The following is a 20044-nucleotide window of genomic DNA, read 5'->3' on the forward strand; positions in this document are numbered from 1 at the left end:
TGCGACCGTCTATCAGTGGACTCCTTGCGTTTGTGATGTGCAGCTCTAGTTCGCCACTCAATTCCAACCGCACGGTCGTGCAGGGGTGTCCCCCTCGATCGGAAGAAATATACATCTTGAGCCTTGTTACTTATTTTACCGTGCGTGATCTCGATTACAGCCCCTCCACAGATCTACGGCTATTTCTCCATACGCCGTTTGCTGCCAAGACCAGAAACAATACAGACCGTTTGCCCCCTCAGTGGATCGTGAAATCGTGGACCGGACTCTTCACGACCCACGGCTGGAATCTTGAGTCGAGTCTCCATCTACTCCATTCAACAACCGTTCGTAACGGTCCTGGACCTACTTCGGAAGTCGAGCGTAGCCCTAAGTGGATTCTCTGCTTGGCTTTTGCGGCCGGCATGGTTCCACGGGGACTGTGCCTTGTGACGTGCGGTGGTGGGTGCATTTGGGGTTCAATTTGCGGCGCCAGAAAGATTGGGTGGGTTAGTGGGGTCCGTTCGGAACGTGCGTTGAACACTTCCTATCTAGGTAGTAACTGGTTGGCATATCTTGAGTTGTTTTATTCCTTTTCTTACCGAGGTTAAAAAAAGGCTGAAGAATTTGTAAAGCTATACCCCCGGAAATGCTAGTTACACATCAGACATTTTGAGGGGGTGGAAAGACACGAGTATCCCCCTGCGCAGGATTTTGTGGCAAGAAAGTCAGCGCTGCTGATGCTTGCTCAACCGATCTCGAATTCACGAGGGAGCCGAAAACCAGGGCGCCAGTGGCGCAATTGTCCATGCTCTGGTCATTGGCTCGATCGGAGGATCGACAGGTCTGGATCTCCTGTAAGAACTCGGGGCATTGCCAGCAGGAATCGTGGTGATTTACATGATCACATTTTTTGAATGGAGATCCGCTCAACTGCCAGAAATGCTTCTGAGATAGTCGACGGAAGCATATTTGATCACTGCCACCATGCCTCATAGACAGGGTTTCTATGCTCTGCATTGATGCAGCCAAGAAATCATTACCCTTTGGTAATCTGTTGCACGCCAAAGAAAGATCGAGAGCTCGATCGCCAACAATCGCCTCCCCAATACCGGAACAAAACAGACAATTGACCTCACCCAGTAGAGATAGCCAAGCTAGTCCTTCCCTTTGCAAGGGTTCCTTCTTGAGTTCAGATCGAGTCGAGTCCATCACGATGTCCATGAATTCGTACCCATAAATGGTGGATCGTTTGGGCTTTTGCGGGGACAATCTGGACATGTTTGTTGAAAATTTCATGATCAGCTGGGCAATTGTAAGAGTGTGATTTCCTGATCCCTCAATGACCATGTCGCCTTTGTCCCGCAGAACCTTCAATGAAACCGGGGTACCATCGGATAGCAAACCGGCCATTGGCGCATTTGACACCAAAGACTCCTCTTCCACAGAATGTACATAGACCAACAGCATATGATGCAGGACAGAGAGCAATGGGACCAGCCAAGCTCGCTTCGCGCTAACATCATACACAATGATCTGCTCTAGGGCGCTGTTTCGCAGACACTTCAAGTACATCGCGGACGGATCGAATCGAAGTCTGTTAGACGTTCGTTCGAATGAACCTCCGGCTTGAAGACCAATCTGTACCGGCGAAGCTGTTTGAAACACCCCCTGTAGATTTGCCCCTTTCCATTTCCAAGTGACAGGTTTGTTGCGGGCGGCAGACCAGGTCACTTCAGGAGCCAAGCGATCCGTTCCTAGAAGGATGTGCGCCTTAGAGCACCAGCCTAGCAGGGCTTTCTTTGACTGCAAGTAGTCGAGAGACTCAGTCCGTAACCAGTTACTTCTGGTTGCTTCGAGATTGGCGACTTTGAGTTGAAAGTCATCTTTGGCTATCTCCAGATGCCACAGTATCATTCCGTCTTCGGTCTCGCGGATCGGTACGAGCGCGGTTGAGTAACCCATCAAAATAGTTCCAGTGTCGACTAACAATGGGTATTCTACTGCCGAAAGTCCCAGCAGGATATTGAAATCCAACACCAAACCACGACAGGGGACTGTCTGATCAATGTCTCGCTGTAGACCAATCACTGCCGAGTCAAAAAGATCATGCCAGCAATTGTTGCTTTCTGAAGAGCCTGGAACAGGAAGCAATTCGTTAAGTAACATCATGTTACCATCCCATCTTGATGTTGAAAGACATACTAGCCCTGGGGATGGAGTTCTAGCCACGCGACATATGAGCTGCATAACTTCCAATAGTTCCGGAGTGCGATTAGTTGTCTCGAAAGACACCAATAGCGACTTTGAATGAATCGTTTCTTCTTCGGGCTTCTTTGAATAGACTTCGAGCCTTATGTATCCATCGACTGTGAGAACACACTCAGTACTGTCCGGAGATGCACACCGACAAACTCACTATACTGCCCATACTGCCTATACTTCCTATGATGTGATGCTGCACGAACGAGACCTTGCAGTACCCTCAGCCCCATGACTCCGTAGGATTCCCCAATCAAACGGTAGAGAGCGCCGAATTCCACAGTGTCCTCCTTCCTGACCAATGCGCCGTAGTCGAACAACCATGTATTATTGTCTTGGGTCTCACTCATCACGACCGGAGGATCCCAGATAAATGTTCTTCCTAAACGTTCTGTGCTAAACTTGTCAAAATAAACCCCAACTGCTTCAAGATCCTCGACACATGGTAGGAATCTTTTCAGGGATCGTCTGAACAATACTTCTGAAAGCGGACCGATACAAGTCCCCGCTTCCAAAAGTAGTTTTATGATGTCAAAGTTATTTAAGTGAAGTGCGCTCGAGATAGCGTCTCCAAAGTTTCCACTACTGAGCGGAAGCGAAACGTTTGCTCTTTCGAGAATCAAGAGACTGATTGTTTCCAGTTTTCTCGTACCAATAGCAGCAGCAAGAGCGCTTCTAAAGTCTCCGCTTTTGAGCTGAAGATCAATTTTTGCGCCCATGCTGAGGAGAAACTTTGGTACCTCGAGTTGTCCTCTGCTTGCAACACTGATAGCAGTAGCAAGGGCACTGCCATATTTTCCAGACGTCAATTGAAGGTTAACATCAGCTCCTTTCTCGAGCAGAAGCTTCACAGCCTTTAAAGATCCATTCGAACATGCCGCGGCGAGAGCACTGCCATACATTCCACACGTCAATTGCTGGTTGACATCTGCTCCTTTCTCGAGCAGAAGCCTCACAGTCTCTAGTAACCACTTCGTACATGCCGCGGCGAGAGCACTGCCATATTTTCCAGATATCAATTGCAGGTTAACATCTGCTCTTTTCTCAAGTAGAAGCTTTACAGTCTTCGATGACCCACTTATACATGCTACAGCAAGGGCACTGCCATATCTTCCTGACGTCAACTGCATGTTGATGTCTGCTCCTCTCTCGAGTAAAAGCTTCACGATAGATAACGACCCTGTTGCACATGCCACAGCGAGAGCACTGCCAAAATCTCCAGACGTCAATTGCATGTTGATATCTGCACCTTCCTTGAGTAGAAAATCCACGATTTCTGGTGACTGATCCCAACATGCCTCAGCGAGGGCACTGCCATAAATTCCACACGTCAATTGCTGGTTGACATCTGCTCCTCTTTCGTATAGAAGCGTCACAGTTTCTAATGACAATTTTGAACATGCTGCGGCAAGAGCACTGCCATACATTCCACACGTCAATTGCTGGTTGACATCTGCTCCTTTTTTGCATAGAAGCGTCACAGCTTCTAATGACCCTTTTGAACATGCTGCGGCGAGAGCACTGCCATATTCTCCACTGATCAATTGCATGTTGATATCTGCACCTTCCTTGAGTAGAAAATCCACGATTTCTGGTGACTGATCCCAACATGCCTCAGCGAGGGCACTGCCATAAATTCCACACGTCAATTGCTGGTTGACATCTGCTCCTCTTTCGTATAGAAGCGTCACAGTTTCTAATGACCCTTTTGAACATGCTGCGGCGAGAGCACTGCCATACATTCCACACGTCAATTGCTGGTTGACATCTGCTCCTTTTTCGCATAGAAGCGTCACAGCTTCTAATGACCCTTTTGAACATGCTGCGGCGAGAGCACTGCCATATTCTCCACTGATCAATTGCATGTTGATATCTGCACCCTTCTTGAGTAAGAGGGCTATCATCGTTATCTGTGTTGCCAAGCAGGCCGTGGCAAGAGCACTGCCGTAGTTGCCAGCTTCCAGCGGTAGGTTCACGTCTGATCCAGCATCAATCAGAAGCTCTGCAATCTCTATATCTCCCTGGTAACACGATTTGGCCAAAACACTACCGAACGGGGCAGTGTTTTTTTCAATTGGATCCACGCCTGCATCAAGCAAAAGCTTCACCATTTTGACATCCCCATTTCCGACAGCAAAATAGAGTGGGGTTCGACGATTCACAGTAAAATAGAGTGCGTTTCGATCGCGCATCAAGAAATGCTTCACATCAAACTCATCATCCATAAGTGCCTTTGCTAGTGCTATGTCTCCCTCGCTAATCGCCTGAGAGAACCGAATCTCTTCCTCGGTAGCACTGTGCCCAGGATCGATATCGGAAGAAGTAAACGCTTCTTCCGTGGGTGACGGAGAGTCATACCATAACGCATCCTCGGTTGAAAAGTGTCGTTTATTGAATAATGGAGAATCGATATCGGAGGTGCTAGACACTTCATCCTCAATCTGAGGTACTCGCTTTTTGCCTGATCTGACAGATTCCGAGCCCATGATGAAACAAACAATAAGTTCAATCGTCGAGAAAAAGTAAAAAGACCGCTCAAAATAAAGCGTTAAATGCAGGCGTCACGTCTAAGCCGTTCCTTATAACTCACGGGCGGGTCCGCTTCACTCAGCCTGCATACCTCAGCCTCACCCAGGCAGGGGCACTGCGCCGAGTTGGCACTCGATGAGAGGGACCATGCAGCGCCCGACATTTCCCAGAATCTTATTGGATATGGGCCCTGCGCCTCGACGCAGAATGCGGCGCTAGACAAAAAACGTTTGCGAAGAGCCGCGAGGCTGTGAAATCTGGGCCGTAATCGGGCACTGATTCCTGTTTGTAGCCCAGATACATAGCCTACTTCCTACATACATAGCGTGAATTCATCACACTTCCATATCTTACACGTGGATATCTACGTATTAAGTCATCCCCCCTTCTGACAATTTCAAATCATGAATCATTGAATTAGAATACACTATGTGCAATCAAATCAACCTTCCAAGTAAACCAAAAATTAGCCGCCAAACACCAACGCTAAAATGCAAAGATAGTCCACCCAAGATATGCAGCAAGAGTATCAATTACAATTCAATCCAAAAGCCAACAGGCGTCCAAAAAGTGGGGTTTCTTGGGGTCAACAAGAATATTAGATATAAATATGTTCATATGCGCATGACCGGAGTTAAAGGAGAGTCATGGGATCATGGTATCATCATTTCGGCGACTCGGCCGGCGAGTCTCTCTGCTTCAAAGACTCCGAATAAGACCCTGCATCCGAATTCGATCTCGAGGCCCAGTTCCCGATGCTTCGATACTGCGGACTAGGGATTTGATGTGTCTCGCCGGGCATGGGCAGATCGGGCATGAGATCGGGATCGGAGACGAGACTTCGGCGGCGGGAGAGGACGCCGCCCGTTGATGGGTTTTCTTTTTCGCGGTGGACGGTGCGGACATGGCCGTTGCGGTGGCGGCGGCGTCGGGGACGACGGAGGTACTCATTTGGTACGGGATCGACTTGTTTTTTGACGGCGGGGACGAGGTTTAGGTATAGAGGGAAGATGGCACCGGCGGAGAAGGCGGCGACCAGGACGCAGTATGACCATTGGGTACCGTGCGAGAGATAGGCGGCGTATTCGGCGAAGGGTAAGTATGTGCCGCCGCTGATGGCGACCGTGAGGAGGGCTGCGGCGGTTTTGGTGTGTTGGGCAGTTCCGCGCAGGGATATAGCGAATATTATGCTGAAGACGCCGCTTTCGAAGAGGTAGACCATCATTGCCATGACGATTGCAGCTGTGCCGGTGGTTTTCATGCAGAGGACGGAGAAGACGATCATGCCAATGTAGGAGATCATTAGGATCCAGCGAGGTTTTAGGAACCACTGCGCGAAGGCGGCGATGAAACGGCCAACGGCGAATACGGAGTGGCCGATTGTTAGAATGTCAAATGGGTAGAGCGAAGTGTGTGCATCTGTACTCTCGATAAAGCGTTCGAGGCTGATCGAAAGTACCTCTTGTCCGCCCACGTAAAAGAACTGTGACCAGATACCCAGACCAAGGGTCAGCCAGACCACAGGGATTCCGAGTACCTTGGTCATGTTATCTTCTCTGCGACGATTGGCTAATTCCTCCAGGTCTTCATCGGATGCTTCGGGAAGTGGCAGGTACCAGAAAACGACTGCTAAGAGCACGTCGAAGAGGGCGATGCCAAGATATGTCCATTGCACGTCTACCAACGAGGCGACATCAGTGACATTCTTGAAAAGAACTTTCTTTGCAAGTAGAGGTGACACGACACTCCCAATAGCTTGTATACCTTGGGAGATATTGAGTCGAATCTCGGAGTTCTCAAGGGGTCCGCAGAGAGCGATGAAAGGATTACCCGCGGTCTCGAGAACAGCAAGGCCGAAACCCACGATAAAGTTCGAAACTGTGAATGCGGCAGTGGATGTGAGGATAGCGGACGGCCAGAATACTAGGGCTCCACAGGCGTAGATGCATAGTCCAGTGATGAAAGTGGACTTGAACCCCCATGTCTTCAACACTGGCCGACCGACAAGCAGAGGACCAACCATGTAGCCACCATAATAGGCTCCGTGGAGACCCAATGAATGCCACGAGTCAAGTTTGACAATCGTCTGGAATTGTTCGTTGAGGGTGTCAAGAAAGCCATATGCGAAGCCCCAGAGGAAAAATAGAAGAGAAGTCCATGCGATGGGCGCAATGGACTCTCTGTTGTTCAGCTTGAGCATACTTTCCGGGTTCTTCATGTTGACGAAATCGAAAAACCTGACGTCGGCAGGATAGCCAGATGTAGTACTGGTATAGGCTTCGGCGTCGGAGGGGCCCGACTGTGGATGACTCAAGAAATCCATCATACTGATAGGTACATCCGATTCTTGCCGCTGGGGTGTGGTCTCATTTCTAGTTTGAGAAGGTTTGCTTCCGTTGCTGTCTGCTGGTGATGAAGACGCAGATGGACCACCCAGAATTGCAGCCGCTGGAGGCAAAGCTACCGGGCTATCTCCTGTTGCATAGTTGTTTAGTGGGCTGGTCTTAGTACCATCGGTGTCTCTGATCAATTTAGGCAGAATGCGAGCAACGAGAGGTTTGAGACTTGGGACGCAGCCACAGATGATCGAGATGTTTACTTCGACCACTGACCACATAAATGACAGCGATGCGTACCAGCTGAAATCCGCAGCCCCAGCGTTTTGAAGGTGAATGGTCTTCAGAGCTAATGAACGAGAGGTCGCAGCTTGTTGAAGGTATGCGATTCGAATCACATCGACGACAGCCACGAAAAAGCCGAAGCTGAACGTAATGACGAGAATCCATTTTTGCTTATATGGGAGACGCATCTGCGTCAGGATTGGTATAGGGAGGAATAGGATTGCCAAGTCGGTGATGATGTTGACGGGGGACGAAGAGAGGTAGAGCGTGACGATGTCGGTACATTTCGCGGAGGCGGGGACCGTTGAATAGAAGGCTGCTGAAACAGGATGACATTGAAAGACGTTGATCATTGTCAAGGCAAAGCCTGCCGCATTGACAACGAACAAGGTGACAAAATTGGCCCATCGAAAGACCTTCTGGTTGCGCGTCAAGGTCAAGTAGAAGACGAGGATGGAGGTTTTGACGGCCATCAATGCCGGGTTCTAAGCTTATCAGTATGCGACAAAAGGGACCCTGGGAAAAGACTAACGTAGAGCACGGTGAAGGCATAGTTGGCCTTGTTAAGGGCGTCCTCGTTTTCGGGCGGGATGTCTTTCGCATGAAGACCGAGGCCGTTCTTGGTCGCGTAGAATAGCGAGAAGGAAAAACCGAAGTCGATCACCTGAGGTTATATTAGCTTCTAATCCAAATCGCAATGGACCTGCCCGTCGCGTTTGCAGCCAGTCTATTGGGGGCGCGTCGCGCCGTCCAACTCCGGCAACATGCAGGAACCGGGCCAGGAAAATCCCACATACCCATGCGACCAGCATCAACCAGTCGTGTAACCCAATCTTGCGGACGACGAATATGCGCGAGACGAACCGCAAGGCAACGAAGACGCTGGCGATGACGAAGAAGGAGATCGAGACACCGAGAGTGGTCGGTTGACGAGACTGCATCGTGGCCGGGCGCACCGCCGCGGCGAGCAGCTAGAGTTGTAGGTCTTGAGTGTAGCGTCAAGGAGACAATGGGGCCGGTATATTACTGCATCACGGAGGGAGGAGTCGCGCGTGGGTCGCAAAGCTCCATGGTCTTGTGTGCTTTGTGGGGAGAAAAGAACCGTTGAGCTGCCGAGTCCGGGGTAAGGGTCAAGCTTTCGGGGTGAACGGAGGTTAAGTGACCTTAACTGAGGCGGCACGGAGAGACAGGAAGTCAGAAATCGAATGAGGATCGAGTCGGAAGAATGATGAGGGGAGTTCGTATTGGAGACGATCAAGCGTGTCATTGGCCCCCGCGATCGGAAAAGACCGTTTTCGCTCAACTTTGCGTCTCCATTCACCGCTATTGTTCTCCTTGATCTTGTTTTGATTTTATCGCGGGGTCAATGCTTTGGTCCTGGTCTTCTGGTACTCTGCTCTATTCATCACGATCCTACCCTATCTTACCCCTCTACGCCTGAGCAGAGAATTCTCATGATCCCCACACAGCCGACTGGGCGCCAATGACGAACGTGCACCATATGAAGGCTGGCGCCACCTCCTCATCGGTCCACTCTATTGACTCTTCCCCTGAGACAAATAGTCTGGGGTCGACTACTGCCCTCTGAGATGCTTTGGGCAGGTCGGTCAAAATCCGAAGGTTGCTCCTACATGTTCCGTCTACCCGGAGCTATGTGAACCTAGGAAAGTTTTACGTGGCTCCGAGGGAAGCGGTGACTCTTCCGTTCTGGATTGAGATGACCGTCTCCTATCGCCCCGAACGGCTAACGGACTGGGTTTGGAGGTTTTCGTAATTTCCTTTTGCTCTGTTCTGCAAATCTGTAGGCGATCTATCGGTTCTCTGGTTATATAGATACCTACCTAGCTAGGACCACCATCCTAACAGCTCGAAGTTCTACCACATGAAACTAGTCTCGGCGGGAATCACAGTTCAATCCTGCCAGTACTTGAAACCCCCTTCAAATGTTTCAAACACAGTCTACTCTATAGCCCGAAGCTCCTAGATCTACGATGTGAAATCCCCACATAGGATCTGATCATGCAGGACATGAGCTTGGCATGTCAGCTTGGGCACCTCACACCCAATGATCTTATCATGAGGCTCCTTATGAAACTGCCCTGTGAACGGCCCCTTATCAATCAGTTCATCTGCCCCTTTTCCATGTGAACTTATATTTTTTACCCTCACGGCCGATAACTAGACTCCGAGAACAACTGCGGATGGACTTCACCGTGCAGCGTTACAGATGCCAACCCGCTAGCTGCTTGGCAAAGCCCTCATTCGAGTATGCACTTGCGATCCCCCTCTTGCTCGCCGATCGGCCTGCATTAAATTCCGTTCTTAACCCGAATTCTGCAGCCTTTCCGTGCTACGGAGACATAGCTCTTGAGACATTTTTAGCTGATCGACCTGCCCGGTCTCCCGTCGGTCTTCGAATGCTAAACACGGCCAATGCCCGTGTGTGATAGGCCTGATGACCGTCTCGCTTATTCCTGAAGAACTAGCTGCAGGAGCGTCTCCGCCCCCAAGCAACTAGATGATCACCTGTGAATTTGGGTATTGATATCCTCGGCTGAGTCGAGGCATATAAGACATGCAATGCTCCAACTTCACTCACTACAGGCAGAGCTGGTCTGGTCTTGCATATTTCAGCCCCCTGTGACTCTGCTGTGAATTTCTATACAAGGGCTTCTACCATTGCCAGCCAGTCACGATGAAGCAGGCTATTCTTTTCGCGGCACTTGCCCCTTTAGCATCTCTGACTGGTGTACAAGCCAAGCCGGTTGATAGCTGGATCACTACCATTTGGGATGATTTCAAGGAGGCTGTGGACTGTGGCAGCTGCCAGGTAAGCTTGTAGTGGTTAACAAACCGCCTTCGGCTAATGCTTTCATCGCAAATAGGCTCTCCTGGGTGGCCTCAAGCTAGTTGCTGGTCTCGGGGAATCCTTCTTTGAGGATGTTTTGACCGGAGTTTGCGATATCAGTGGTGTAAGCCTTCTCCTCGAATTGCAAACTCCAAAGCTGATCTTGTAAACAGGCTGAAGACTCCGATGTCTGCTCCGGTATCATCGCAAATGAAGGACCTGCAGTATACTACTCTCTCAAGAACCTAAAACTGGGCTCTCACACGGCCAAAACATTCTGTGCCAGTCTGGTCGGACTCTGCGACTTCCCAGCTGTTCGACCATACAGTCTTTCTTTCCCTTCACCAAAGCCACCGAAAAGTCGACCGCCACCAAGCGGAAAGCCCCCGATCAAAGTTGTCCACTTCAGTGACACTCACGTCGACTTATCTTACGAAACCGGCTCCAATTTTGACTGTACCAAACCCATCTGCTGCCGGGTCTACACCGAAGAGGACGCTCCGGGAAACACCTCCTCACCATGCGGCTCCTGGGGTAACTCCAAATGCGACCCACCGCAACGCCTCCAACAAAGCATGATGGATGCTATCACATCCCTGAACCCCTCCTTCTCAATCTATACAGGCGACGTAGTCGCCCACGACGTATGGCTAGTCGACAAAACCGAAGTCCTCTCCGACTTCAATGCGACATTCAGCACTATGGAATCGACCCTCGGCCTCGTCTATGCTGCCCTAGGAAACCACGATGCCGCACCCCTAAACCTCTTCCCCTCAACCAACACCCCAAGCACCTACAACCCTCAATGGGCCTACGACGCCCTCACAACCTACTGGCTGTCTCTAACCAACAACAACCAAGCTATTTCCACCGCCAAAAAATACGGCTCCTACTCAGCCCTCCACAAAACCACCAACCTCCGCATAATCTCCTACAACAGCATCTTCTACTACAAATATAACTTCTTCTCCTACGAAGAACCAATGCCTTTCGACCCTGACAACCAGCTCGCTTGGCTAATCTCTGAACTCTCTGCCGCCGAAGCCGCCTCCGAGCGCGTCTGGCTGATCTCACACATCCCCAGTGGAAATGTAGACCATTTCCGCGACCATTCGCACTACTTCGACCAGATCGTACAGCGGTACGAGGCTACCATCGCGGGATTATTCTTCGGACATACGCATACGGATGAATTCCAGATATCGTATTCTGATTATGATCATCGGAGCTGGGACAATGCTGTTGCGATGGGATATGTTGCACCTTCGATGACGCCTACCTCGGGACCGCCTTCGTTTAGGGTTTATGAGATTGATCCTGTTACCTTTGGTGTGTTGGATTATACGCAGTATATTGCGAATATTACTGATCTTGAGGGCGAGCCGGAGTGGGTTCCCTATTATTCCGCAAAGAAGGATTATGGAGGGAAGCTTGATGTGTCGGTGTCTGTGGAAGAGGAGCTGACTCCTGCGTTCTGGCATAATGTTACTGTGGCGATGGAGAAAGATGGAGGGCTATTTGAGAATTTTTGGGCGAGGAGGACGCGTGGGTTTGAGGTTCCGGCTTGTGAAGGGGATTGTGTGAGCAATGAGATTTGTGCACTGAGGGGTGCGGATGCGCAGTTCAGTTGTGTGGAGAGGAAGCCTGGGTTTAGCTTTGAGAAGAGGGGAGAGCGGAGGGATTTGCTGGGTAAGAGGTTTCAGCCTGAGTGTAATCATGCCGGGATGGCGCCGTTGTTGGCGAAGATTGCGCACCGGGCTAGTTTGGCCAGGGAGGTGGAGGGTTGAAGTGTGTCTATTGGGTGGATGATGGAATAATCGTAATTGAAGTAGTTATAATTCTATCACTATACACTTATCTGTACATCCATCATATTTAAGTCTTCAAGCTGGATAAGTAGGTAACAGCGCCTGTCTGTCTATCATCGCAACAAGATCATCATCCATCATGAATTCTCCGAGCTCCATGCCGAATGGTGAGAGATCGAAATCACCAGCTGGCAATGAGCCAGGCTCCAGCATAGGAGCAAAAATAGGTCTTGGGTCGTCGGTTTCTTGTAATATCAGTTGACTATTCCCAGATAAGATGAGAAATAAGCTTACCTGGATCGACTAGAATCTTATTAAATTGTTCCAGATAATATCGACATCTGTCAATCAGACGATTCCCATCATCAAGTTTCGAGAGCGATGTCACTGCGCGACTGGGATACTGGCCGGCTTTCTTGGCCTGGGCAGTCATTGGAGAGGTGCTGAGGCTTGTGTCGCGGTAGATACAGACGGCGCCAATGATGACCAAAGCTGCGTTGAATGCTGGATCATGTTATTGTTAGATCCCCATCTTAAAACAGAAGGGAAAAGACCCACTGTAGTACAAGGAGAACCACCAAGCCCCAAGCAAGCCCTGCTTCCATCCGGGCTCAGAGACAACTCTGTGAACAATATCGATAATCTCCATTGCCGAGTCGGTGCAGATCTGCATGCTATTCATTCCAATCTGCTGGAGAAGTTTCAGATCCTGGGAATTCCGATCAGGAGACCTGCTAGCGGAGATGAATTTCACTAGAACTGGTCGGTGAAGTAAGACGCGGAGGTTAAGATAGCGCAGGGTCAATACAACACGAAACTTCCAGGAGAAGTATTCGGATTCGGATGGTAGCTGCTGCTGAGGCATGTCGTCGAGGCTTGCTGTGGAGACCAGCTGAAGGGGTTGAGGTAGTGATCGTTCCCAAGAGAACAGGTGCTGTTCCATGCTAAATATGTGAGACATGGTCTCGCTAACTGGCAGTGGGGAATCACAGCCAATGTTTTGGCCATATAGTAGATCGAGGACGTTCCATAGTTGCTTGTATAGTGTTCTAGACGGAGTTGTCAGTACATGATCTGGGGTAGGGCAAGACTGACGTACACGGTCGCATTGAAAAACCCGACGCTTAGTGATGAGGTTTCATCATCTACGAATGCCGACGACCTTTCGAAGTCACGCTTTAAAGGTAGCTCAAGTTTTACGTAGTTGTCAGGAATGGCAGCCGGTCTCCCAAAGGTCATGCTCAGGGTTCTGCAAAATTAGTGGTGGGTTTCTGGTGTCGACCTGCTGGAGCCTCTTACCGGTCTAATACTACACATCCATACCAGGTGCGCTTTCGTGTCTCCTGTTCGAGGGGCGAGAATGATTTGGAGGCAGTCTTGGATTGTAGTCCAAGCTGGAGGGCAGCCTTTACCGCAAGCCCATGAACCGTCCATGCTTGAACGGACTTTTGTGTGCCTTGGAGGTATTGCCCCATTAGGAGTAGAAATTGAACTAGAAATTCAGCATTAAGTATTTTTTCAGCAAAGAGTTGAGCGAGCCTCTTACCAACTTCCAGAGTTGTGCCTCTGAGAATCTCACTCCCACATAAGCCGAGTCCCCGCTGATAGAAAACGTCTGATTCCGCAATTCGTGTATCTGCTTTGGCTCCACCAGGAACCGCTGTAATGGCAGACATAGCCAGGACCATATTCAACAGGCCAAGCCATGTTCTTCGGACTTTCTTTAAGTTTTCTCGTGCCATCTGATGGTACGTTTCCAAGAACACTGGTGGGTAGATGTAGGGAAACAATAAACCCGTGTTTGAAAAGTATCTCTGGATCAGATCCAAAGTCTCAGACTGAGGAGGTAAAGCAAACATGTTGACCTGCGGCTGCTTCTCCAGACCAGCTTTCCGCGATGGAGAGGGCAGCCGCGACGCACTCACAATACCACCTTCCGCAGCACCAGGCGATAAAAAATATCCTTGCTGTACAACAGCGCGCGACAGGTGTCTCAGGAAAGCAATATTAGACGAGGGACCTTGTAAACATCAGCAAGTTTCCCCAAAGGGCAGGGCGTTTGAGTATACCGAAGAACCCCGAATCCTCCTCATCAGCAAACGTAACAGCCCCCATCGCATCAACCTCATCCTCTGTCCCAACCAAATCAGGCACTGATACCCTCCCTTCTTCGTCCCTCCCACCAACCTCAGCTCCCTTCTCCCTCGCAGCCAACCCATCAACATCTCCTCGAACAGCCACGAACGACTCCTCAAGCTTCTTAACTCGCTCCTCAAGCCCATGCAAGTAATCTTTCTGCACAATTACATTATTCGCCGTCAACGGCGGTGTATAGATACACTCAAATCCCAGATCGATGCAAAGCGAACATCGAGGACGGGAGCCGTCGCAGCGGGACTTGCGCGTGCGACATGCATCGCAGGCTACGGCAACGCGGCGCCGCTTGGATGTTGGCTGTGCAATCTCGTTATCCGGTGAGTCTGATGGGGCCATTGCTTGTTCGGTGTCTGATAGAGTCCGGGGCTGGCGCGGATAGACAAGTTCGTTGGGGTCGGGGAACGGTCGGAATATGACGAGCCAGACGGGGATGTATCGGAAAGAGCGGATGTGTCGGATAGAGCGAATGTGCGGGGAAGTCACCCGCACGTTGGACAAATCCTAAGATGAGCATGTAGATGTTTACTGATTCTTTTGGCTGCAGAAGATCAATTCAGGAATTCGCAATTTATCTGATTCAGCATCCCTTCTCCTTGACGCTCTCTTGATCCTTGTTATCTTCACTCTCAGATTTCTCATGCAAAATTGCTTCAAGACTGTATCATCCACATTATGCAAGTACGACCACCGCCCTGTTCAGAGGTATGAGAGGAGATAGCATGCGAGCTAATTTAGACACTTCTCATGCTCGACGACCCAAGTCTATGACTGTCGAAATCAAGCTCTAGGCGTGGATACGGCTTGGCTTAGGGTTAACTCATAAGCCTTTGGAATTTGTCGCACTCTCTTGTAAAACTTGGGGAATAGCAGGGAATTACCCCTCTTGGCTTTTATTGATGTGAAAGGCAAAAGCGCTGGGTCGTTACTGGCAGCTTACACTTTTACGGGCCGTAGCCTCTCCTTTGGGCCTAAAATTACTATGAATCGCTCATAGATAAAGTTGGAATGACCGGGGATATCGGATTGAACAGACCTATTCAGGATAAGATCTAGAAATGATAGATATGTAAAACAATAGAAGAGAGCAAGCAAGATAAAAGAAGCCCTGTGTAATGTGTAATGAAGGATACTTTGGATATTGGCTCAAGGCCCTCAGGCACATCTTGCTTAACTCCAAGACGTTTCTCAGCCCATCGTCAACCGCAGAATCCTCGCCATGGGACTACGAGGCACCAAGAGAAATACGATATATCAGCAACGGTCCACTCCACATAAATACCGCTTTCCATTTTCAAGTCGCCCACTTAAAGCAGCAAGAAAAAGTACCACCACGTCAGCCACGGAAAAACCATGAAATGAACCAACCACAACCGCGCAACGAAGAAGCAAGAAAAGATTCATATGCTCTCAATTCAGACTACACGGCGTCAATACCCTGCCCGCATAGTCGGCTTAATGCGAACGTTGCGTGACAAACCGTGAAACCGAATAAGATCACGCCGCTAAACGCCCACCAACCCCACTCATTCCAAAGCCTGACTGGTAGTCTCAGGGCCATGCAGAAGAAAGCGCAACAGTCCCCGCATGATGCAATTAGTTGCATTAGAGCCAGAGACCCCCCCCTCCTCTTTTTTGGGGGGGGGGGGGGGCCGGTAGTCTCGCCATGGAATGTTGCATGCGTGTTTCTTTTATGCATCAGGACAGAGGACTACGATAAATGTTAGAAAAGTATTACGACTAAAGTTAAAAAGAACACGTATGAGCAATTTGAATGGAAGAGAATGTGTTGAATATCCATTCTGCAGGATCGCAGTGGTATCAGAATCATAAAATCGTGCTGGCTCGCTAAATAGAGACCAAGGCCAAGAACCAGTCTAGTCCGGTCTGTATGTGCAGTAAAGAATGCCAACTGTCTTACAAAGACATCTTTTCGAGAAATGTTCACCCGCCACCGTCAAGATGGAGTCGAGGTTATATAAAAGGGCCCAATCAAAGTGGGAACGAAGTATAAATAGGACCGAAATGAGTGGTCGCATGTCATCACGCCTTTACACAGTACTGGTATCCAAGCCAGAGATTTGAGCATGAGCTATCCAAACCGGGGTTGAGGCTTTGGAGCGTGGATACGGTGATGCCGAAAAGAGTGTCGACAAAATCGCAGAATTCACCTCCGGTGATGGTCGTATACTGTGTGCAGGATGTGGTGGCATATGGGTAGATTGGTGCAGCTGCTGACGAGGCAGTGGCTTGCGCTGGGGCTGCGCTGGGCGTCACGGACGAGGCGGCACTGGAGGTGGCAACCGGGGCAGGAATGACGGGCGTGGAAGGAACGGCAGCCTGGGTTGGGATGACCGGAGTAGTCGTAGCGACAACGGTGGGGGTTGTGGTAGCGACAATGGTGGGAGTGGCCTCGGAGGTGGTGGTGGGCTCCGGAGTAGCGGTGGAAATGCTGGTGCTGAAGCTGGTGGGAGTGCTGGTGCTAGAGCTAACGCTGGCGCTGGCGCTGGAGCTGGTATCAGAGGAAGATTGACCACCACTCCAGTTGCTGCCAGTCAAGCTGGCGATGGAGCTCTCCGAGCACATGCTAGTTCCAGAAGACCAGCCCAGGAGACGGTTGGCGATGTCAGAAACGTAGCAACCAGTAGCAATGCCGGCACCCAGGTTACCATTGGAGGCAACAGAACCAGAGTTGTAGCAACGAGCAGCTTTGTAGTAGTTGGTAACGTCACCGGTACCGCCATACTGTTCAACGCACTGCTTGAGACCAGCGCCCGCAGAAGTACCGGAGGCACCATCCAGGATCATCTGGTGGATCTCGGACTGGGGGCAGGGAGTGGTGGGAGTTCCATCATTGCAACTACCAGTTCCATCGTGGCTCTGCATGAGACCAGGGTTGTTCACACCATAGTTGGTAGTCTTGACACGAACGCAACCGTTGCTTTCCTGCATAACAATAGCCAGGATGAAGCGAGAGTCCAAACCGCTAGATTCGGCGACGGAGGCGATGGCACTCTTGATGTCATCGGTCTCCTCGTCGGAGTTGTTGTCCACATCAAATTGAGCACAGCTCTCCTTGATGGTCGCGCGGTTGCTCTCAAACATATCGTCGAAGCTAGAGATCCATTCCTCCAGGGCAGGCCAGCCGTCCGACACCAAACCGTCACCACCGAAAACCGCAGAGTACAAGTCGGTGCTGCGTCCATTGAGAGAATGAGTGGTAATATCCTTTGACTCGAAAGAGAGAGTGGAAGGCACTGGAGCCCCGAAAATGAGGGGGAGACTGCCAGCAGCCAGAATCTATAGATCAACCCCGGTTAGCGACCATAATCCAATGGTTCACATGTTAATAGGACCCATAGGTATAGAGCTGTAGACATACGAGTGGAAGGGTGAACATTTTGATGTTTAAGGAGTGCCCAGCACGAAAAGAGAGTGAAAGAGAAGACTTGCTTACTGGAGAACAAAAAAAAGACCATCCCTGCGGTATATAAGTAGACTCAAAGCACTAAAGCTCAGTGTGGAGACACGACGGGCGATTCCACAGGAACCAGGAACACAGCTCTCCTGAGGACCGCGTAACGGTCCAATAGCCAGCCATCTGGAACCTTGCGTTGCAGAGGCTGAAACACCCTACTCTAGGGGAGAGTCCACTCTAAGGAACGGGAGCCTTGGAACTTCCTCCCGAGGGCAAAAGATGAGCGGGGGTCGCTAGTTTCAGGTGGATCCGGTGAGGGATCAATAGGGGGTTGTGATGCTGATTTGACCGTTATAGCAAGCGGACTCCGCGGCCTTGCATGCTATGGATCCTTATGCGGACCTGATTGGGTCGGTGTCTTGATCTTCGGTCAGCCATCAGCTTGGGGGAGCCACCAATCGCCTCTTTTGGGGCCCTATTTGGCCGGGGCCGCGGCGTGAGGTTTGATTTTTTTCAGGTTACATGTCAATGTGATAGTGGGTTGAAGTACGGAAATTACGGAAGCTCGAGATGTGTAGCGAAGTCGCGATGTAGATTAATGTTTAATTGGTAGGGTTTGTTTGGGGGGGGGGGATACGAGGGACCTCGGCGTGGGTCTGCCCCTGAAGCCCTTCCGGGTTAAGGGTTCAACATCAAGGGCTGAACACTGAACACTTGACTGAATGTGACCTGACATATGTTCACCAGTGGCTGTGTACACTCCTGCCACTCCTAGGTGGCTTGGTACCTAATTTTGTACCTGTACTCGGAACCCTCGAGACATCGCCTCCCACTAGTGTACTCCTTCGACCCGCACTAGACGCACAGAGCAAGCGGCGGAGCACTTCGCCTGGCCACAAAATTGAAGCTCAACCAAATACGCGCGGACCCTTGAAGCCAGCCTCGGGAAAGAATTCGGGGATAACAAGAAACCTACGCTGTCCGCGTCAAACAGTGGGGCGAACGGGGAGACATGGAACAACCCGCAGACGCCATCTACGTTACCAGTAAGATCCGTCACACAGATTTCCTAGATTGTCACTATCTACACCTGGGGATCGGCCAGGACCATCCACAGATCAACAGGAGACAAACTTTTCAATTCGATACCAGCGCTTCCACGTCCATTTCCTCAGAGCGATAGAATCCCAAAGCATCCAACATAGGTCGATCGTCGAATCGATACAGATACACTTTCTCGTCCGCAAAATGCTGATACTTGTACCACGAGGGGATGCAAAAGGTGTCACCGGCTTCCCATTCGTATTCCGCGTCTCCGATGATCGAACGCCCGTTTCCAGACACGACGTGATAAACGGAAGAGGTCGTCTCCCGCCGGGATGGCGCAGACGAGCCTGCGGAAATGCGCTCGGCGCAACCGCCCAGAACTCGACTCACTGTATAGATCAGCTGCGCGGTTCGTATCCAATTATGCAGGGAAAGAGAAAACCCACCTTCACGACCATCCGCTTTTAGGTACCGCTGCGTTGCCCAGTTTCCGGACGAACTATCCAAACGGGCCTTCATCTCCGCCCAGGGGAATACCAGCGGCGAGGTGGTACTATCAACGTCCTCAGCTGGATATCGTGGCTGATTGAAATGCTCCACGAAATGAACGGGAAAGTGCCGGAAATTGGGCAAATCTAGCCCATCTAGCCAGACCATTGGGCCTGATCCGTCTTTGCCGTGGTCGTGGTAGTTCCACGTCGGGGTTAGGATAACATCTCCGCGCTGCATTTTAATGCGCCGACCGTGGACGGCTGTGAAGCCGCCTTGGCCTTCGATGATGAAGCGCATCGCAAACGCCGTGTGTCGGTGTGCACGGGCGGTCTCGTTCGGCATGACAAGCTGCAGGCCTGCGTACAGTGTGTCGGTCGTATACGGCGCATCTAGATAGATTAATAGATTCCTCGATAGGGTCAAAGTATGGACTTACCTCGAGCAGGATTGATTAACATAAGGACACGACGCTCAGCTTGCTCCGCTGGGACGAGATTTCCAGCGCGCTCGAGATTTGGTCGGATGGATTTGTATTTCCATACATTAGGAATAGTGGTTGGGTTTGGTGCTGGCGGGTTCAGTCTTGCCATCTGCTTCCACAGGGGAAGAGTCTTGCTTGCTGCTAGATCGGCAAGAAGCTTCTCCTCCGAATCGGTGGTGGTGATCTGCTCTGTCGATGACATTTTGGAAGTCCGCAGGTGGTAAATAACGTTCGGATTATACAATTTAAGAAAGACCTTGGAAGACCTGTTTATCTCGACCGTAGAATTCATTCAAGTTATATTCGAACATGTTATCATGCAAAACACCTTCTTGTCCAGGACGGGGATACACCGGGAGACATCCCCGGCCAAAGTTGGGGATCGCGGGGAAGCATGGCATTATA

The 20044-nt window shown here is 50.5% G+C and overlaps 7 protein-coding genes across 7 annotated transcripts; 1 reads left to right on the top strand and 6 right to left on the bottom strand.

Annotated features, from left to right (window-relative positions):
- Positions 1 to 642: 642 nt before the first annotated feature.
- On the bottom strand, positions 643 to 2151 carry N7443_004407 (uncharacterized protein; the record flags this gene model as incomplete). The annotated part of the gene is made up of 1 exon (XM_056884463.1): positions 643 to 2151. The coding sequence occupies one exon, from the start codon at positions 2149 to 2151 to the stop codon at positions 643 to 645; it is 1509 nt and encodes a 502-aa protein (XP_056742741.1).
- Positions 2152 to 2333: 182 nt separating this feature from the next.
- Positions 2334 to 4727, bottom strand: N7443_004408 (ankyrin repeat domain-containing protein; the record flags this gene model as incomplete). Its single annotated transcript, XM_056884464.1, has 1 exon — positions 2334 to 4727. The coding sequence occupies one exon, from the start codon at positions 4725 to 4727 to the stop codon at positions 2334 to 2336; it is 2394 nt and encodes a 797-aa protein (XP_056742742.1).
- A 707-nt stretch (positions 4728 to 5434) lies between these two features.
- N7443_004409 (putative MFS monosaccharide transporter) lies at positions 5435 to 8332 on the bottom strand (the record flags this gene model as incomplete). The annotated part of the gene is made up of 3 exons (XM_056884465.1): positions 5435 to 7876; positions 7924 to 8055; positions 8189 to 8332. The coding sequence occupies 3 exons, from the start codon at positions 8330 to 8332 to the stop codon at positions 5435 to 5437; spliced, it is 2718 nt and encodes a 905-aa protein (XP_056742743.1).
- A 1754-nt stretch (positions 8333 to 10086) lies between these two features.
- N7443_004410 (sphingomyelin phosphodiesterase) lies at positions 10087 to 12026 on the top strand (the record flags this gene model as incomplete). The annotated part of the gene is made up of 3 exons (XM_056884466.1): positions 10087 to 10221; positions 10277 to 10363; positions 10413 to 12026. 3 exons carry the CDS (start codon positions 10087 to 10089, stop codon positions 12024 to 12026), a joined length of 1836 nt encoding a protein of 611 aa, XP_056742744.1.
- A 96-nt stretch (positions 12027 to 12122) lies between these two features.
- N7443_004411 (putative C6 transcription factor) lies at positions 12123 to 14540 on the bottom strand (the record flags this gene model as incomplete). The annotated part of the gene is made up of 7 exons (XM_056884467.1): positions 12123 to 12292; positions 12342 to 12551; positions 12606 to 13096; positions 13147 to 13296; positions 13347 to 13539; positions 13594 to 14067; positions 14117 to 14540. The coding sequence occupies 7 exons, from the start codon at positions 14538 to 14540 to the stop codon at positions 12123 to 12125; spliced, it is 2112 nt and encodes a 703-aa protein (XP_056742745.1).
- Positions 14541 to 16244: 1704 nt separating this feature from the next.
- On the bottom strand, positions 16245 to 17601 carry N7443_004412 (LysM peptidoglycan-binding domain-containing protein; the record flags this gene model as incomplete). Its single annotated transcript, XM_056884468.1, has 2 exons — positions 16245 to 17501; positions 17584 to 17601. The coding sequence occupies 2 exons, from the start codon at positions 17599 to 17601 to the stop codon at positions 16245 to 16247; spliced, it is 1275 nt and encodes a 424-aa protein (XP_056742746.1).
- Positions 17602 to 18756: 1155 nt separating this feature from the next.
- N7443_004413 (cupin domain-containing protein) lies at positions 18757 to 19841 on the bottom strand (the record flags this gene model as incomplete). The annotated part of the gene is made up of 3 exons (XM_056884469.1): positions 18757 to 19055; positions 19113 to 19547; positions 19595 to 19841. 3 exons carry the CDS (start codon positions 19839 to 19841, stop codon positions 18757 to 18759), a joined length of 981 nt encoding a protein of 326 aa, XP_056742747.1.
- Positions 19842 to 20044: the final 203 nt, after the last annotated feature.

The sequence above is a fragment of the Penicillium atrosanguineum genome (genome assembly GCF_028827265.1).
Source record: "Penicillium atrosanguineum strain IBT 20685 chromosome Unknown utg000003l_segment0_segment0, whole genome shotgun sequence".
Taxonomy (NCBI): domain Eukaryota; kingdom Fungi; phylum Ascomycota; class Eurotiomycetes; order Eurotiales; family Aspergillaceae; genus Penicillium; species Penicillium atrosanguineum.